This window comes from Silene latifolia, chromosome 2, assembly GCF_048544455.1.
Source record: "Silene latifolia isolate original U9 population chromosome 2, ASM4854445v1, whole genome shotgun sequence".
Classification (NCBI taxonomy): Eukaryota; Viridiplantae; Streptophyta; class Magnoliopsida; order Caryophyllales; family Caryophyllaceae; genus Silene; species Silene latifolia.
In genome coordinates, this window is record NC_133527.1 from 175336727 (window position 1) to 175356913 (window position 20187).

Sequence of the window (20187 nt, forward strand, 5' to 3'; positions counted from 1 at the left end):
TAACGGTACTCACTTGAGTTACAACTAGGGTTAGTTGTACGAGTTGGGTTAGTAAATTTGTAATCCTTAGAAAGGTACTAAATTTATTAATCGAGAATAGTGGATGTAGGTTTCGATTTGTGAAGTTAAACCACTTCAAAATCAGGTGTGTCTCTCTCTTCTCTTTCGTTTGTTTCGTTTTATTTACGCTTCTTTTTAATTCGTTATTTAGTTGATTAGTTAAAGTTTAATCAATAAACTTTGAATAATTAATTATATATTTACAATCAAAAATTGGGCTGTTTTTTTCCTCAATTCCCCCCCCCCCGCCGCTCTTGAGTATTTCGGCTATTGATAGACTCTTCACTAACCATGTAGACTTGAGTTGCCATTGTTTTCCATTGTCCTTTGACAAGTATGACCTGGATGTACTGATTTTAACACAAATAATGTTGTGGTTTTATTACCGCAACTACCATATAGCTTAAATGGACAACCAGCTTTACACCTTACCCCAAGTTTTCTCCCATGAGTAGTGTCACTAATGTCAAATGTCAGATCTCTACCTTGAACAATGACATATCTGGTGACACACTATCTAAAAACTTCTCTGGTTGAGAAACTAATTCCAACACACCATTTCAATTTGGTGTAGTCAGATCTAAAATTTACAACTAGAACCCTTGCTTGAACCATCTTGCCAGGTATACCCTCTTTATCACTGTTCCCTGGAGTATGTTCCTCATCCCCACTCTCATCATAATCACTCAGTTGCTGGTCAGCAGTGATTGTACACTCTTTCAATTTTTCTTGTTCATTCAGTTTGCTTGAATCTACTTCTAATTGGAGTTAAGCTAAAATTTTAAGGGCACCTAAATTGAATTCCTTCAGTCTAACCCTTGCCGCTTTTAGCACATCATCAACATCAGACATATCATCCAAGTCTCCCTCATTCAGTGCTTCATTAACAACCTCAGTCTCATCAACTAATTCCACATCTGACCCACTTTCATATTCCTTAGATTCACATTCAGGGTCATCAACTTCATCCTCACTTGAGTCACTACCATTTAAACCAGCTAAATCAGCATTTCCCTCATACTCATTAAACAGATCTACTATGGTCAGATCATTGATATTATATGAGGGTTCGGGAAAGTCAATATGCACAATGATGTCTGGGGAAGATGCTTTTTTTTTTAGCTATGCACAATGATCTCTGGTGAAGATGGTTGTATTAAGCTATGCACTATGATGTCTGGTGAAGAGGTCAATCTGGGTGAGGTTTTTAAAACAGTTGAAGTTTTTTTAGATGCCTCTTTAGTGGTCTTGCAAACTACTTTATGGGATTCCAATGTGGTGGTGCTTTTTTTGCTACTTGGTTTTGATGTATTTATGATTTTTAAACTGCTTGTTTGTGATATAGTTGTGGTTTGTAAAGTGCTTGGTATTGATGTAGTTGTGGTTTTTAGTGTTTGGTTGTGATGAGATTGTGTTATTCTTATTGCTTGTATAACACCCCCATACACCAAGGTGCCTTACCAAGACCACCTAATGCATGGAAGTGCTACCATCTCGGTTACCCGAGGCAATGTATAATAAATTGACCATAAAGAAACGTACTTAATTAAATAAATGAGTTTAAGTGATTACAACATCAAAAACCCAAACTGTAAAAGAAATACAAATGATCCAAACCAAATGTCAAAACAACTGGAAATAAACTTAGCCAAAGACACAGCGAAAGTCTCTAGTAAGAAGTGATGACTCCATCCCAGTTATCCCTTGCGCAAGCCATCTCATACCTACTCAATAACTGCTCACCATTAACGAATGGATCATCACAGTTTTCAAAACATTTAAACGGGGCCAGTTACTGATTACATAAACAAGATACACAAGATAAAACACACACAACTCCCAACTCCATTATATACCCACACACCTGACTATACACTAAAGTGTGTAGTCTGGCCAGAATAACCATCGCAACAGATATTCCATGCCGCCAGTGGGGGACCGCAGCCGTATCCACCAAACCTCCGCTTATCTATTCCGAGTGAAAACCCAAGTTCCTTAAAGTGCACATCCCCTCCTGTGGCGGGTTCCACAGAGGGCGAATCAAGGACGTGAAGCCACTCCCGCAAGTGACTCCACTCAGCCGAGGACACGCCTCGCGAACCACAGACAATTATACAACCAATTATAAACCAACACCAATACAATACCAATACGTTAAAGATCAACAATAAACACAACCATCACCAACAACTATGTAATCAATAACCGAGTAGGAAAACCCTACCTAGAAAAGCAATCACCAAGATCGTCACAATCAGCTAATCAGAAACGATCCTCTACGAAATCGCCTTCTATCAAATACACAATCATACAATTACCATCTAACAAACACAATACTCCAAAAAACCCCCAAAATACCCAATTAGGGTTTCAACCAAACTCAATGAAACGACATAAAAACTGTACAAGGATCTTAACCACAATACGACGGTCTCAACGATATAAAGAACTCTGAAATCCGACGATTCTAGCCCTTGGATTTGATAGCAATGAGAGGAAGAGAATCAACGTTGCTTTGTTTTCTTTGTAAAAAGTTTAGATTTTAGGTAAAAGGTGAACAGAACTGAAGTATGAGGTTTATATAACATTTCACGCATTGCTATCAAAACCCGGCAAAACCCGTATAAAACCCGACTTACTCGATCGAGTAAGCCACTTACTCGATCGAGTGCCCCCTACTCGATCAAGTAACCCACTTACTCGATCGAGTACCCATCAGCAGAACACTGTCTCGCACGCAACACTCACTTACTCGACAGAGTAAGCTTACTCGATAGAGTACCCAACAGCGCATAAAACCGTAGTATTACAACTTGGTTGACCAGTACCTGTGCTTTTGGTGTTAGATAATGCTGGGGTTTCAATTGTGGCAGTGGGTAAAGACAAAGGTGGTCTCTTTATACTAGTACTTCCCTTTCTTCTAGGAATTATTCTAGATGGCATCTTCATTAAACTAAGACCATCCCCACACTCTATCAGTTGCATTAACTGAGGAAGATCACACCCAAGTACAATATAACACTCACCAACTCTCTCATCAAGTGTCATCTTACAAATAATCAGAGCATGAGTATCATCAGTATCCCTTTGCAATCCATCACTAGGGCTCATGAAAAATATAGCATTTACATCCCTCTTAAACCTACATCTTTCAGCTTCTTTAACTAAAGTAAACCAACACATCTCATCTGGGTCAATGTCAACAGTCCTAAATGTAATACCTATAAAGACCAGACCATTATCACCCTTTCTAAAATAACCACCATGCCATAATTTCAATGTCACACAGTGTCCCATGGATTTCCCTAATTAACCCAAAAAAATCAACAAATTTTTTCAAGGGTTTCAACTGATTAACAACTACAACAAATAATTAATAAAGTGAACAAAAATGATAAACATAACTCAAACATAGAAAAAAAAAGGACCAATTAAATTACCCGTGTCATCGTGATTTCAAATTAGGGTAAAAACGATTTGAAATTATTCCGCCTTCAATGAACAAACAACATCAGCAGCATTGAAATTATTAGGGTTTCTGAAGAAAGATCAGTGATGGCGTGATTTAGGTAAGAAAGGAAAAAGGAGATGAAAATGGTGATGACTGAATTGATCTGGGAATATGGAGAGGTAAAAGAAGATAAAAAAGGGGAAAGTAATTTGTTTAGGTGAAGTAGGTAGAAGGAAATAGGTTAAAACTTGGGTTTAAAATAAAGACTACCTGTTAATCGGCCGATTGCCCTTCCACTAATTCTAATATATGGGGAATGGTATAATAATTGCTAGTAATCTTATTTAATTAATAGGTCAGAGTATTTTGAGAAGAACATCCATAGTTCATAGTTTTCCCATTAACTAACCCATTAAAATTAATGAAAATGATATGGCGTCACCCGGTAGTACTCATTTTGAGTACCACCGAGGACATAATTGCTTGCTATATTTTCATTTTCCCACCAAAAAATTTGAACTTAAAATTAATTAATGATAAAGGGTAACTTAGGAATTACAAATCAATACATATATATAAAGCAGAAACTTTTCGAGCGATATTAGAGAGTCCAACTTTTTAAGAATTTCTAATGAGTGTAGATCTAGCTTTTTCCTCTTAATAATTTATTAGAAAATTCTCCTAATCAAAGTAGATCTAATAATTTATGACAAAGTAATCCTAATAGAAGTAAATCTAATATTTTATAAGAAAAAAAAACTAATAGAGTTGGATCTAATAATTTATCGATTATTCTTTACTAGCATAAAAATAGAAAAATAATGTTATAAAGAATATTTATTTTAAAAATATCTATAAAGCAAAAAAAAAGTCATATAATAAACGTAGAAAAATGTTAAAATTGTATATTTTATAAACATAAATTATAAAATACACTTAATTTCTTACAAACATAAATATTGTCAAAAATCTAAGTTGTTCGATTTTAACTACTTGGTGAAATTCTTTTAGTAATAAAGATAATTTTATTTAGAAACTTTTTTGAATATTTAAAATATTTACAAAAGATTCAAGTTGGTAATTATTACCAACTACTATGTAATTGTCTTACAAAAACTTTAAGAAAAAGCGAACTTTATTTAAAATAATAAATACTTCATGAAAAAGTAACATGTCATAATAGGAAAAAGAGGTAAAGAATGACATTTACTTAGCATTTGACAGAGAAAAATTTCTACGATGATAATATTAGAAATAAACAACTTCAACAATGGCATGAAATCGTTTTAACTCTGACTTTCTATAATGTATCAAATGTGTATGATTAGATTACCAATAATATTCACATAAGATTAAAAAAATTGAGCTACCATTTAAAAATATTAAATAAGTCTATATTGATTTTGTCAAATGAGCCAAAAAATTAAATACAAATGAACAAAGTCATGAATTTCGATTTTATGCGGATTAATAATTCAAGAACCAGCTAACTATGAATAAATCAGTGTAAATATATATACAAATTGTGAGAACTATATATAATATACTATTATATCACCGAAATTTTTTTTCAAACTGGTTTCAAATTCATATCAAATCCATAATATAGTAGTTAAAAATGTATTGAACTGCCAAATATACAAAATTATGCGGTTAGATCAATTTTTACTTTCTAAATTTCAATTCTCCTATGTGTTTTTATTCACTTAACTATTTACCGCGGTTTGCATTTGGCTGGTTATTACTTTGCCATGTATTGATTGTATATTTAAAAGTGCAATAGTTTTTACGGTAGCTTTCAAAGGTGTTTTTTTTGGGGGAAATTTACATTTTGTTCCCTGAGGTTTGGCTTAATTCCACTTTAGTGCCATGGGGTTTGCATAATTCCACTTTAGTGTCCTAAGGTTTCGACTACTTCCACTTTGTTAACCGGAGTTTTGAATAAAAATTCATTTTGGTGGCCTAAAATATTTAATAGTCAACTTTTATCTTAAGTAATTATATTTTCAGTAAAATAAAGTGCAAAATTGAATATTAAGCTACATACAAAATAGTAATATTGCAAAAAATGCCAGATTTGTTATGTTCAAAATATTTTTTTAGTATCCCTCCATTATCTTTCATCTTCTCATTTCAATAAAATTCTCTCACATATATTAGAGAAGTGGCCGAGGAGATAAAAGATGATGGAGGGAGTATGAAATATTAAGAATGTTATGTATAGGTCACTTAAGTGGGAAGTAGACCTCAAGGCACCATAGTGGAATTATGCAAACCCCAGAGCACTAAAGTGAAATTAGGCTAAACCTTACGGCACCAAAGTGAAAATAATCATTTTTTTTAATGGTTAACTATGGGGTATCCCATAAGGGTTTAGTTGAATATAAAGTACTCCTTAGTGTAATAAATTAGGTCAAACTTTAAGAGTTTAAACTTAAGATAAAAATCCCAATTGCATATATATATTGGTTAAGAAGTGAAACGATTGTACGTATATATTTAGTAATTTGAAGCAATTTTTTTTAAAATTGAAACTCTTTCTGAAAATTTGTTCATTTTGTTATTATAAATAAAGAGTAGAATAATAATGTAAGATAATGAGACTTGATTTTGTGAATAGATAACATTTCAAATAAACATAAATGAATTATAGTCATTTTAATAGAATTAATATAAAACTAATCGACTTTAAGAGTAGCATCATAATATCCTACTCCCTCGAATCCACACAAAACCCCTGATTTGTTTTTTACAGGTCAAACTTTGAAAAATTGACCGTTAATTCACTTAAAAGTATATCTCACATCTAAAAAAATTAAATTTCGTATTATATATTTTACATGAAGTTCATACGGAACAACCAGTCTTAATGGTTAATAGTCAAAAACAAATTTTTATTGTTTAGAGATCTAACAAAAATCCTCCAAACAGGCTACATATATAATTGAGATACATGTTGTTTTTCGTACCACCATTCAACATTTACACGGTCGTATGCTTACAAAATGGAATATTCGTAAATGTTGTAAGTTAATCTAATTTGTGAATCTTATAAAATCGACCTTAGTTATCATGTGTTCATTTTATGGAATTAAACCACATTTTTGGGAATGACGTTTTAAATTAACTAAAATCGGTGGTGCATACAACTATAAAAATAGGTAATTACATTATACAACTGTGTCTTCGGATTCTATACAACTGATATAATTAATACCAAAAGGAGTAACTTTAATTTAAGTTAAAGGGACTGATGATCCATCAATAATCAACCCAAAAGTTTTTTGTGTTCCGATTTTCAAGATTGTTGGACTTTTTTTTTATCAACTTAATTGACTTCTACTATCAAAGCATGACAATGTAAACCAATGTTTGCAATTTGTTGTTCAACAAATTCTTAGAACATTCAATATACATATTGTTAAAGATGATCCTAATGGGAGTCTCATGCATTCTATGTAACAGAATCACATATATTTTTGTACTATTGATTAGAGACTACTAATTTTATTGGAATTTAGTATAGATTTCATTTTACGAGAAGGTATATAAAAAGCACAACACTCTCTTAATTAATTGTAGATAATCGAGGAAAACTTTTGTTATAACAATAATGGAAAAACTAATTACATACGCTTACCATGTTACTTGATGTTTTACAACTGAATTAATAACTACTAAATGAGAAAACTCCTATGCAAAAGCACTAATAGTTCATTGATCAACTATACCAACCACGAACTTTTGTTTATCAATGATTTAAACATAATTGAATTTTTTGTTTATGCACGGACTTTTCAACTAGTATATATAATAATTAGTTACAACAATATTTAAAAGTTTTTTAGGGGAAATTAACTAAAAGACTTTTAATTATATCTGAGACCAATGTTGTAGGCCAAATTACTAATTATTTTATTGTCTTCCATTGTTTGAAAGTCAGAAAAACCAATTCTAATGGAAGATCATCATCAAATCCATGGCTTTAAACTAATCCAAGGAGGGTCCAATCTAAAACCAATTGGCAATGGGTGGAGTAACTCCTTGGTTTATATGATAGACAACTCTCTCCTCTTTTTTTGGGATACTCACATGTGCCTTTATCATGGGTGAGCTGTATCTTGACACTCCCCCTCACATGTGAGGTCCCTGTTCAGGTAGATTGGATTTTTTAAGTCTTTTGTCCAACTGCAATTTTTCTGGCCCAGCTTTTTCTTTTTCTATTTTTCATGCCCAGGTCTTTGTTTTTAGTTTTTTCGACCATGGGCTCTGATACCATGATAAGTTCCGTTATCGGGCCTGGGCCGCACCCGCATGGAGGGGAGAGTATATTATTGATAAACTTGTTTCCTTTTGATACGAATACATATTACCGTATTTATAGTACTAACCAGTAACCATACCTTAAACCCTAGATCTAAAATATACTAACTTATTCCATAAGACAATAATAATAACTTATACGGTATATTTTAATCATATACCGTATCTCTTATTTTCTTCCTAATAGATAGACTAAATTATCAAAACTAAATATAATACATTCGACAACTATTTTTAGTTCCAACGGAGATAATTGTATTAAATTTTCACCTCCTCACGACCTTACTACGTTGCATAATTGATTAATCACGATGAAGACCTTGTTATTGATTATGGATATATAATGCAAATTAGGTTAAATATTTGTAAGTTTTTTTTTTTCTGGGCAAGAGATTAGATAGATTAGTTAGCCTATTTTAATTCAATGGATGTTAGTTTACATTTCTACCCTTAAACTTTGGCGCAAAATCACATGCTGAAGTTTTTTTTTATTATTATTATTTTAATTATGGTGGCGTTGAAATCTAGCGCCAGCGGATGGCGCCCTATCGCCATCCTAATCCAAATTATTATTCTCGTTCTGAAAAAACAAAAAAAAAAAAACACTTGTATAAAATTACAAATGAAAAAACTTAATTTACGTATAAAAACATCCAACTTGTTGCCCATAAATTCAATATTACAAGATCAAACTTGCCATTACCCCCAAAAACTTAATTATCAAAGAAAAACAAGAGAAAAGAGAGATGGGTGAAGAAATACCAATAATAGACATGCAAGAAAACAATGTAAACAAACTTAGAGAAGCATGTGAGAAATGGGGTTGCTTCAGAGTAGTAAATCATGGAGTTCCTACAACATTAATGGCTGAAATTAAATCTGTGGCGGTCGAATTGTTCGATCGTCCGGTCGATATTAAGCAGAAGAACAAGGAAGAATTACCAGGAAGTGGCTACGTCGGTGTCACTCAAACTAATCCTGTTTATGAAGCACTTGCTGTTGACATCTTTTCTTCTCTTTCTATTCCTACCTTTTGTTCTGATCTTCATGCTTCTCCTCATCAAAGGTACTTTTTTACTTTGTCTACTTTTTGAGCACATTACCGGCTAATATCAAGACTCGATACCACCTGGTGACACCCTAACTTTGTCGTTTTAATTTTTTGTTAGCCTGTATTGTGTACTGAGTCTACTAACTACTGAGTCATGTATGAAACGAGTTTTAAATGCGTGGTCAGATACTTGCTTCTTCTCTCATTAAGCTTGATTTTTCTTTTCCCACAAAATTAGAACATTTGATAGACAAATGTAAAAATAATCAATTTGATGTACAATTATCACAAGTTATGAATTTGAGAAGCCTAGTTTTAAGAGAGTTTGACTTTTTTTTTTTTGTAGTAGATGTCTAGATGATACTTGAACTAGACCATTTTGCCCACTTAGACTCTGACCCCGTTTCTAATAACCTTTTAAACTTGCTATTAGACGGCCTGAGTGTCAAATTCACCTACAAAAATGATTTATAAAGGCAAGTTTTTGAAACTTAAGAGTCTAGTTACTTGGATATTTAATTTACCCTTTATCTAAGGTTTTCCTTACTTTGTAGCTACAGTGGTTGCATGTTGGATTGCTGGCACCATGGCCCCCCTTAGCCTTGACGAGTTGACGATAAAATTGGTTTCCCTTAGAATGAAGTCGGTAGAATATCAATTAGTCTTGCTGAAGACAGGTCGGAGCAAGTGACGGATAATGTCACTCACAAAACAAATAGGGGGGACAAGGTGGGGGCACCTCATGTGCTTCCCTCTCTCCTCTATTTGGGTCATTTGTGAGGGAAAATGGTATCCGTCACTCCAAAGTGACGGATACGTGCCGTCACAAATGAGATTTTGTGGTAGAATATATCCAAACCCCTTACCTACCTCAAACAAGTGGAAGCATTGAGATCGCGTTTTTAGAGTTTTGCTACAGATCTTCTCGTTCCAACCTTCTCCTGTAATAGAAAAATCAAATTAAATATATTTTTCCAATCAACATTTGATATGCAAATGGATCAATAATTGTTTGTTTGTTTATTCCGTATTTCCGTGACCGTTCATTGTACGTACATCAACTAATTTTGTATAGTACGATGTAATTTTAATCAACGTAAACCAATATATGGCAGGGAGATAATTGAGAGGTATGTTCAAAATCTGCACAAGTTGGGAATTGACATTGCGAGTAGAATGGTCGGAAGCTCAAGGCTGGACGACGACATTGTCAAAGTTTGTCCTTCACATTTCAGGATGAACAAATACACAATTACTCAGGAAAACATCGGCACCGGTGGCTTGCCGATGCATACAGATGGTAGTCTATTTACCATACTCCTCGATGATGAACATTTGGGAGGCCTCGAAATTGTTGACCCGTCTGGTAAATTACTGGATGTTGATCGCTTTCCAGGTTCATTTCTCATCAATCTTGGAGACATTGCTGTGGTAATTACTTCATTTTCGTTTCATCTCCCTCACTGTTTGATCTTTAATAGCTTCTCTCAGTCTCTCACGAATGCTCTAAGTACTAATGAATTAAGTGTTTATGTGAAATGAAAGCCTTGGAGCAACGGGAAAATGCGGAATTTGAAGCACCGGGTTATATGTAAGGATGTTGGGATACGTATGTCAATTGCGATAATCATAACACCACCGACTGATGAGGACATGAAAGCTCATCAGAAATTCATAGAAGGTGACAGTCCACCTGAATACGTTCCCTTCAATTATGCAGAATTCAGGAAACTCCGAGCTGCAAAGAAGATGTATGCTGGTGAAGCCCTTGAACTTCTGCGTTGGAAAAACTAGCTAGTTTCTCTTCACATATGTGCGGTCCGCATCATTTTATAGTATCCAAAGTTGAAAGTGTGATTAGTCGTGAAATCCATAACTACTGTTGACAGATGCAATAATTTTTACTTCCTTTACTTCCATAATAATCAACTCTTTTCTTCTCATTTCACTATGAATAATTACGGAGTACATTAAACTTTTACTGTATTATGGTAAATCAAGCGTTACAAAAAATAGCATCCTCAAACTCCCAAGGAAACAATTATCTACATGTCTGCCCCTTGTTGATGTCAGTTTATAGACTATACATTTGAGATAGTATCTCTTATTGTTTATTAGTTTTTGAGCACATTTACTAAAATATTACACTAAAAAAAATAACGAAAAATTCGCATGGTATCCTTAAAGTTTACCAGTTTTCACGTGGTATCCAACTTGAGATTTATATTTTGTGCCCAAAAGTCTGACTTTTTATAATCTCCTTATAACGACGTTAACAATATTCCTTTACTAGTTATTTAGCACTAAGTTCAATATTATAACTTTAATAAACAAAATCTTAATTACATAATTATCCCATGATCCCATCCTTCCACCAAACTCATTTTATCATCCTCAACCCACTGCACATACATAACCTCAACCAGGCCAACCACCATCAACTAAGCATGCCTTTATGACCCACCGCTCCTACTCACCGCACTCAACACCTCTAATACGCGGACCCACATCAATAATCAACACTGCACTCCAGCCCCACCAAACCAAACATCGTCACCTCTTCAATTATATCATACTCCACCAACCTAATCCTAACAACAACTAAAAGTATAGTTGTGAATCAACTCTTCAAATTCTCACCACCACCCATAATTAAAATCGAATACCTTCAATCAAGGGGCAAATAGAATGCAAATAGGAGTAGTAGATGTTGTTCTATAAAAGTGTATAAACCAAAACAATAACAAGTGTCGTTTTGTTCAATTACCAAAAACCATTTGAATATCAAACAACCTAGGCAGTAGAGTCAGAGGCTGGCAATGAGAATTGGGGTTTCAATCGACAATAGTACAGATGGGAATAAATTGGGGTTTAGGGTTAGATTTTACTAGGTAGGGCGGGACGGGTGGGTGTAAATGGAATTAGATTTTCAAGGGAGGTTGGCTTATATGGGGATGGGAATAGATCAAAGAGGTTGTGTGGATGGGTGGAGAAATTTATAGGTTGTGGTTAGGGTGGTGAAAGTTTTTATGCTGGTGTATTTGTGCCTCTATGGTGGTAATTGGTGGTCGTAGATGGTGAATGTGGAATGGGTTTGGCTGGTGGTCTAATTATTGATGGGTTAAGGGCTTTAGGCTAGAGGGAGGGGAAATATAATATGACAATTCGGCTCGTCCTTGTATCGCTCTCTTTATGTAGCTTTTAAGGGGATCCTTCGTTTGATTCATTGATGGAGAGAATTTACCTTTTATCGGCACCATAGATCGTCGGCGAATAACGCGTATCAATTGTAGAGTCGTATGACAAATCATCAATAAATCGCTCTTATCTATATTTCCAATAAAACTAAACCCTAGAATGATATAAATGACAGAAAAAACTCCGAAATTGGAGACAGACAAACGGATCTCACCAAAAGGGGACTTTTATTAATGGATTCATAAATTTCATACTAAAAATTGATAAATAAAACTTTTATGGGGCTTACCATCGATTAGTGGTCGATGGAAGCTCCGAATTGTTGGAGGCTAGGGTTTTAGAGAGAAAAAGGGGTGAGAGAAAGTAGAGAGAGAAGTTGTTTTTGAGGATGGTTCAGAAATGCGGTTAGGTAAAATTTTGAAGCTTAGGGTTATGTTGTACACAAACTTAAAAGGTTGGGTACCACAGGAAAAGTGGCAAACTTCGAGGTTAACACGTGAATTTTTCGAAAATATAATATTGCTCAAAAAATATATTTATAAATGATAATATGCTCTTACAAAAATGTGTATATGCTCAAAAATTACAACGTTTGAGCTACTACCTCATCACCTCATAGGCGTAATTCTTTTTCTTAATGAAAAACCTGTATACAGATGAGTAAGATTTCAGGTATGAAGAATCCAAGTTGGATTCAATTTTGAATATTTTTCTTTTCTTAGGAAACTAGTTGAAAAGCCCGTGCGATGCACGGGGCTCTCATTAGGGTCATCTGTATAAATATATTCTATAGTTGATAAAAAAAAGTTCAATTATGTTTAAATCATTGATAAACAAAAGTTCGTGGTTGGTATTGTTGATCAATGAACTATTAGTGCTTTTGCATAGGAGTTTTGTCATTTAGTAGTTATTAATTCAGTTGTAAAATATCAAGTAACATGGTAAGAGTATGTAATTAATGTTTCCATTATTGTTATAGGTATCACTGGTTTTAACTAAATACAAAACATTATCTCCATAAATATAGTACAGCTCACCAAATGAATCACCCTTAATAACTGAGACAGACCTTTATGAATTTTGCAAATTATTTTAACCTATAACAAATACGTAAAACTAAATGATTTTACGTAAAGCAACAAATATTATAATTATCTATGTTTAGTGTGTTTAGACCAATGTTAGATCTCCTATAGCAAAAGTTTTCCTCGATTATCTACAATTAATTAAGAGAGTGTTTCGCTCTTTATATACCTTCTCGTAAAATCAAATTCATACTAAATTCCAATAAAATTAGTAGTCTCTAAACAACAGTACAAAAATATATGTGATTCTGTTACATAGAATGCATGAGACTCCCATTAGGATCATCTTTAACAATATGCATATTGAATGTTCTAAGAATTTGTTGAACAACAAATTGCAAACATTGGTTTACACTGTCATGCTTTGATAGTAGAAGTCAATTAAGTTGATAAAACAAAGTCCAACAATCTTGAAAATCGGAACACAAAAAACTTTTGGGTTGATTATTGATGGATCATCAGTCCCTTTAACTTAAAATAAAGCTACTCCTTTTGGTATTAATTGTATCAGTTGTATAGAATCCGAAGACACAGTTGTATAATGTAATTACCTATTTTTATAGTTGTATGCACCACCGATTTTAGTTAATTTAAAACGTCATTCCCAAAAATGTGGTTTAATTCCATAAAGTGAACACATGATAACTGAGGCCGATTTTATAAGATTCACAAATTAGATTAACTTACAACATTTACGAATATTCTATTTTGTAAGCATACGACCGTGTCAATGTTGAATGGTGGTACAAAAAACAACATGTATCTCAATTATATATGTAGCCTGTTTGGAGGATTTTTGTTTGATCTCTAAACAATAAAAATTTGTTTTTGACTATTAACCATTAAGACTGGTTGTTCCCTATGAACTTCATGTAAAATATATAATACGAAATTTAATTTTTTAGATGTGAGATATATTTTTAAGTGAATTAACTGTCAAATTTTACAAAGTTTGACTTGTAAAAAACAAATCAGGGGTTTTGTGTGGATTCGAGGGAGTAAGATATTATGATACTACTCTTAAAGTCGATTAATTTTATATTAATTCTATTAAAATTACTATAATTCATTTATGTTTATTTGAAATGTTATCTATTCACAAAATCAAGTCTCATTATCTTACATCGTTATTCTACTCTTTATTTATAATAACAAAATGACCAAATTTTCATAAAGAGTTTCAATTTTAAAAAAATTGCTTCAAATTACTAAATATATACGTACAATCATTTCACTTCTTAACCAATATATATGCAATTAGGTTTTTTTATTAAGTTCAAACTCTTTAAGTTTGACCTAATTTATTACACTAAGGAGTACTTTATATTCAACTAAACCCTTATGGGATAAGCCATAGTTAACCATTAACAAAAAAAAATGATTATTTCCACTTTGATGCCCTAAGGTTTAGCCTAATTTCACTTTAGTGCCCCGAGGTTTGCATAATTCCACTATGGTGCCTTGAGGTCTACTTCCCACTTAAGTGACCTATACATAACAATCTTAATATTTCATACTCCCTCCATCATCTTTTATCTCCCCGACCACTTCTCTAATATATGTGAGAGAATTTTATTGAAATGAGAAGATAAAAGATAATGGAGGGATACTAAAAAAATATTTTGAACATAACAAATCTGGCATTTTTTGCAATATTACTATTTTGTATGTAGTTTAATATCCAATTTTGCACTTTATTTTATTGGAAATATAATTACTTAAGATAAAAGTTGACTATTAAATATTTTAGGCCACAAAAATGAAATTTTATTCAAAATTCCGGTTAACAAAGTGGAAGTAGTCGAAACCTTAGGACACTAAAGTGGAATTATGCAAACCACATGGCACTAAAATGGAATTAACCCAAACCTCAGGGAACAAAATGGAAATTTCCCCAAAAAAAAAACACCTTTGAAAGTTACCGTAAAAACTATTGCACTTTTAAATATACAATCAACAATACATGGCAAAGTAATAACCAGCCATTCGCAAACCGCGGTAAATAGTTAAGTGAATAAAAACACATAGGAGAATTGGAATTTAGAAAGTAAAAATTGATCTAACCGCATAATTTTGTTTATTTGGCAGTTCAATACATTTTTAACTACTATTATGGATTTGATATGAACTTGAAACCAGTTTGAAAAAAAAAATCGGTGATATAATAGTATATTATATATAGTTCTCACAATTTGTATATATATTTACACTGATTTATTCATAGTTAGCTGGTTCTTGAATTATTAGTCCGCATAAAATCGAAATTCATGACTTTGTTCATTTGTATTTAATTTTTTGGCTCATTTGACAAAATCGATATGAGACTTATTTAATATTTTTAAATGGTAGCTCAATTTTTTAAATCTTATGTGAATATTATTGGTAATCTAATCATACACATTTGATACGTTATAGAAAGTCAGAGTTAAAAGGATTTCATGCCATCGTTGAAGTTGTTTATTTCTAATATTATCATTGTAGAAATTTTTCTCTGTCAAATGCTAAGTAAATGTCATTCTTTACCTCTTTCTCCTATTATGACATGTTACTTTTTCATGAAGTATTTATTTTTTTAAATAAAGTTCAGCTTTTTCCTAGGTTTTTGTAAGACAATTACAGATTTGGTTATAATTGCCAACTCAAATCTTTTGTAAATATTTTAAATATTCAAAAACGTTTCTAAATAAAATTATCTTTATTACTAAATGAATTTCACCAAGTAGTTAAAATCGAACAACTTAGATTTTTGACAATATTTATATTTGTAAGAAATTAAGTGTTTTTTCCCTCAGAAAGATTAATTTATGTTTATAAAATATACAATTTTAACATTTTTTTTATGTTTATTATATGACTTTTTTTGCTTTATAAATATTTTTAAAATAAATATTCTTTATAACATTATTTTTCTATTTTTATTTTAGTAAAGAATAATCGATAAATTATTAGATCCACTTCTATTAGTATTTTTTTTTCTTATAAAATATTAGATTTACTTCTATTAGGATTACTTTGTCATAAATTATTAGATCTACTTTGATTAGGAGAATTTTCTAATAAATTATTAAGAGGAAAAAGCTAGATCTACACTCATTAGGAATTCTTAAAAAGTTGGACTCTCTAATATCGCTCGAAAAGTTTCTGCTTTATATATATGTATTGATTGATTTATCTGGTGCAAGTCGACTCTAAATTAGGAAATTTAATACGGAGTAACATATTTGTGTGGTTTTCATTTGAATACCGAGTCAAGATCACAAATCCAAATTTTAGTCCAACATGATCCATCTCACATCCACTATAAGATTACCATATACTCCGTATTTTGTAAAAGGAACGACATTACATTTAGGCATTTCTTTTTTCACAAATTCTTGCCTAAGACGATCCACCGTGATTAGACTCTTAAAAGTAGTCGTAAACAAACAAAACTTGCTGAAATTACTCAAACAAAATGCGTGGAAGTAACTTCACGCTTTTTAGACCCATAGACAAGAAAATTCATTGACTTAGATCAATTAGCTCAACTGACTGATTTACCACTCAACTAAAACTTCCAACTTTTACCCACAACACTGTAAAAATTGAGCTACATATTCCCACATTCTTCTGGTAATTACTCCAATTCATCTGATTCTTTACATTTTTTAAAAAGCAAAGAATCGTAAAATTACTGATCGACCAAATTAACCCAAATAACCATAGAAACAAAGAATAGAGCCCAATAATGGAAACCCAGATACCAGTAATAGATTTACAAGAACCCTACAAATTAAGGGAAGTATGCAGTAAATGGGGTTGCTTCAGATTGATCAATCATGGAGTTGACACAAAATTAATGGCTGAGATGAAATCTGCAATTAAAGAACTGTTTGATCGTCCACTGGAGATTAAGCAGAGAAACAAAGAGGTTGTTGCAGGAAGTGGGTATATGGCTCCTAGTGAAAAGAATCCACTTTATGAAGCTTTTGGACTTTTTGATGTTTCTTCTCCTCTTTCTGTTTCTTCCTTTTGTTCTGATCTTCAAGCCTCTCCTCATACAAGGTTCTCTCTTTTTCTTTTCTGTTTTTTTACTGTGTCGGTCTCGGTCATTTGTTTACCTTTTGTTAGGTAAATAATTGATCAGTAGGTGAATTATACATCTGATGTACTACATCAGATGGTATAGTTTTTGAGTATTTAGATAAAGTTTTTGAGTTTTGTTTTAAAAGTTATGAGTTTTATTAGAAAGTTTTTGAGTTCATTCTTTTTAACATAAAACTAAAAAAATTACAATATAACTCAAAAACATTACATATAAGCTCAGAAAAATTTGAGTTGACGTCAAAAAACTAACATGTAACGTTTAAACTTTATAAAGCTCGAAAAAAATACACAAAAAATCAAATATATATGTACATCCGATGTATAATCCTTTTTCTCATAATTGACAGAGACGAGGTGAGTGTTATTAAATTTGTTTTACGGCATGTAGTTTGATTAAAATAGTGACTTTATTGGATTTATGATTGTTTTAAGCTTAGGACGGATATATCCGTCTTAAATGAAAATTTGCCTAGTACTTTCTGGTGTACTAATGCTTTGTAAAAGCATGATTAAATATTGGTAATGAGGTGGTTTGCTGTCCTCGTTGACTGGACTGGGTATAGTCACGGTAGTGATCGGTTGTAACGAAACTAAACTGAAAGAACCTCACGTGAAATTAAGTCCAAAAGCACAAGCCGTAATTGTAACGTGGGAATCTTCAAAAGTTCATGAATTTCCTATTCTTAGTCATAAGATTGGTGTGAATTTCTGTGAAAGGCTTACTAATTTCCAAGGTTTGGATTTTGCTCTGAAGATGATAATATGAGACAATGTCAAAGCAAAAACACTTCAGTTTTCTGAGAGTTTTCCTGTTGGTTTCCGGCGTTCTAGAGGAAGAAAACTATCAGCCTAAATGCTTATAGGACTGTTTGGAGTCGCGATCATCTCAATTTTGTTAAAGGAACGAATAGGTCAACTTCTATTAATTAAAACCCTTAGACCACATCCATCATGACTCATTTGAAAAACCCTAATAGCTGGTGTAGAGTTTCCTGAAAGTTCGTGTACAGCGAAGACGAAAGTTAAGCATGTGGTAAATTTTAATGACTTGTCATTATTTATGGATTTCAGCTCTTAGATTACATCATTGGTAATGTTAGATTGTTAGCATAAAAGACCAGCGAATAAATACAAAGAAATATATTAATTTCTGCTTCAAATTGTACTTACTGCTTCTATGCTGTTCTAAGTTGCATTTCTAACAAATTACAAAATTTGATGGTGAAATCCATTTCTTTGCATGGCAAACGATATACAGGGAGATAATAGAGAAGTATGGTCAAGCAATATCCAAGTTGGCAAACGAGATTGCTTCAAAACTGGCTACAAGCATGGGTTTGACGGATTACAGTTTCGAAGATTGGCCCTTGCAGTTCAGGATAAACAAGTACACCTTTACTCAGGAAACTCTCGGCTCCTCGGGCGTCCAGATTCATACAGACTCCGGTTTCCTGACTATTCTTCAGGATGATGAAAATCTAGGTGGTCTTGAAGTCATGGATCCCTCTGGCATATTTACTGCTGTTGATCCCTTGCCTGATACCTTTTTAGTCAATCTCGGCGACATTGCTGTGGTAAGCTCCTATCCTTGTAGAATTATACCTGCTAAATGGTAGGATTTGCATCCGACTTTACATACCTGAGACCTTCTGATGGTCAAAAGCTAATTTATTTACTTGGTTTTAACCATTGACCTAGAACAACCAAAACTTGAACCAACTTGTACTCGATTGACCCAATCTGAAACCGAGCCTATTGTATGCCAAATTTAGTATCTCTAATTAGAATGTTACTTAAGAACGTTCAAGAATGTTTACTTTTATGGCTGATATAATCAATCCCTTCTTTTTAAAAGCCATGGAGCAATGGAGAATTGCGTAATGTGCAACATCGGGTGCAATGCAAGGACGTCGGGATACGTTTGTCAATAGCGACATTTCTTTCCCCATCACTGGAGCAAACCATCGAAGCACATCCATCCTTTTTAAAACCTGGTCATCCTCCCATTTATGCTCCCTTCACATATGAACAGTTGAGGGCAATTCGAGCTGCGGAGAAGCTACATGCTGGTGAAGCCCTAGACCGGGTACGGTTGAGCAAGTAGTATCTTACTAATCCCATCCGTTTTAAACTGCGGTTAATTTGTTTCATGTTTAAGCAGTAATGTAGTATGTATGCATGATTAATGTTGTCATAAATTCTGATGCTATTAGCTGAAAAGTGAAGATGATGTCTGTCTCACTGATAACCATTATTTGAGTAGAACTGTAATTCTTTATTGAAACAGTCAAAATCTCTAAAAAGTTACCATTATTCTTCTCTGTATTTCTAAATTTCTATAAATGCAGAACAAATCTTAACCATTAGAAGCATTCTGAATATAGAAAGGTAAACAAATGAATGGGACGTTTAAAAATGGGTAGGTAAACAAAGAACGGAATGGAACGGAAATGGATACCCCACTTGCCCTCCCACTTGCATTTTGTGAGAGGGCCACTATCCGTCGACAATTTTAGATGGATAGTGTCGGTCTACAATGAGACGGATTGATATAAGTATATGGGAAAGTATATTTACTACCAGGTGTACTTTACTAGTACATGCGCTGTTTCTTGACTTTAGTGTCAGGCTGTTGTTTAGTACTTGTATTACAAGTCAAACATGTACAGCGTATATAATTAAATCAAATGAGGATTTTGAGCACATGTGCAGTTTTGATGTGGTAATCAATTAACTTAAACTGTAGACTCCAATTTAATAGTAGATAATGGATTATTTACGCTTTTAAAAAAACTGCAAATTTTTGGTGAAGTGTAAGCGACTTATTTGAATGGAAGAAGTACAAAGTATTAATTTCCGTCTGTGGCTCTGTGAGTCTGTGCGATAGAGATGTTTTAAGGAATGCCTACCGGGTTCGTAAAAAACTATAATCA

The 20187-nt window shown here is 33.0% G+C and overlaps 2 protein-coding genes across 2 annotated transcripts; both read left to right on the forward strand.

Moving 5' to 3' along the window:
• Positions 1–8360: 8360 nt before the first annotated feature.
• On the forward strand, positions 8361–10881 carry LOC141631275 (2-oxoglutarate-dependent dioxygenase DAO-like). Its single transcript, XM_074443971.1, has 3 exons — positions 8361–8900; positions 10001–10316; positions 10431–10881. Exons 1-3 carry the CDS (start codon positions 8581–8583, stop codon positions 10677–10679), a joined length of 885 nt encoding a protein of 294 aa, XP_074300072.1. The 5' UTR covers positions 8361–8580; the 3' UTR covers positions 10680–10881.
• Positions 10882–16624: 5743 nt separating this feature from the next.
• Positions 16625–19578, forward strand: LOC141643423 (2-oxoglutarate-dependent dioxygenase DAO-like). The gene is made up of 3 exons (XM_074452575.1): positions 16625–17212; positions 18513–18828; positions 19110–19578. Exons 1-3 carry the CDS (start codon positions 16896–16898, stop codon positions 19356–19358), a joined length of 882 nt encoding a protein of 293 aa, XP_074308676.1. The 5' UTR covers positions 16625–16895; the 3' UTR covers positions 19359–19578.
• The last annotated feature ends 609 nt before the right edge of the window (positions 19579–20187 follow it).

Excerpts from the sequence above, each read along its gene's own strand:
- LOC141631275 (XM_074443971.1), top strand. The coding sequence starts at position 8,581 with ATGGGTGAAGAAATACCAATAATAGACATGCAAGAAAACAATGTAAAC. Across the intron at positions 8,901-10,000 it reads CATGCTTCTCCTCATCAAAG|GGAGATAATTGAGAGGTATG; the intron begins GTACTTTTTTAC and ends AATATATGGCAG. Across the intron at positions 10,317-10,430 it reads ATCTTGGAGACATTGCTGTG|CCTTGGAGCAACGGGAAAAT; the intron begins GTAATTACTTCA and ends GTGAAATGAAAG.
- LOC141643423 (XM_074452575.1), top strand. The coding sequence starts at position 16,896 with ATGGAAACCCAGATACCAGTAATAGATTTACAAGAACCCTACAAATTA. Across the intron at positions 17,213-18,512 it reads CAAGCCTCTCCTCATACAAG|GGAGATAATAGAGAAGTATG; the intron begins GTTCTCTCTTTT and ends AACGATATACAG. Across the intron at positions 18,829-19,109 it reads ATCTCGGCGACATTGCTGTG|CCATGGAGCAATGGAGAATT; the intron begins GTAAGCTCCTAT and ends TCTTTTTAAAAG.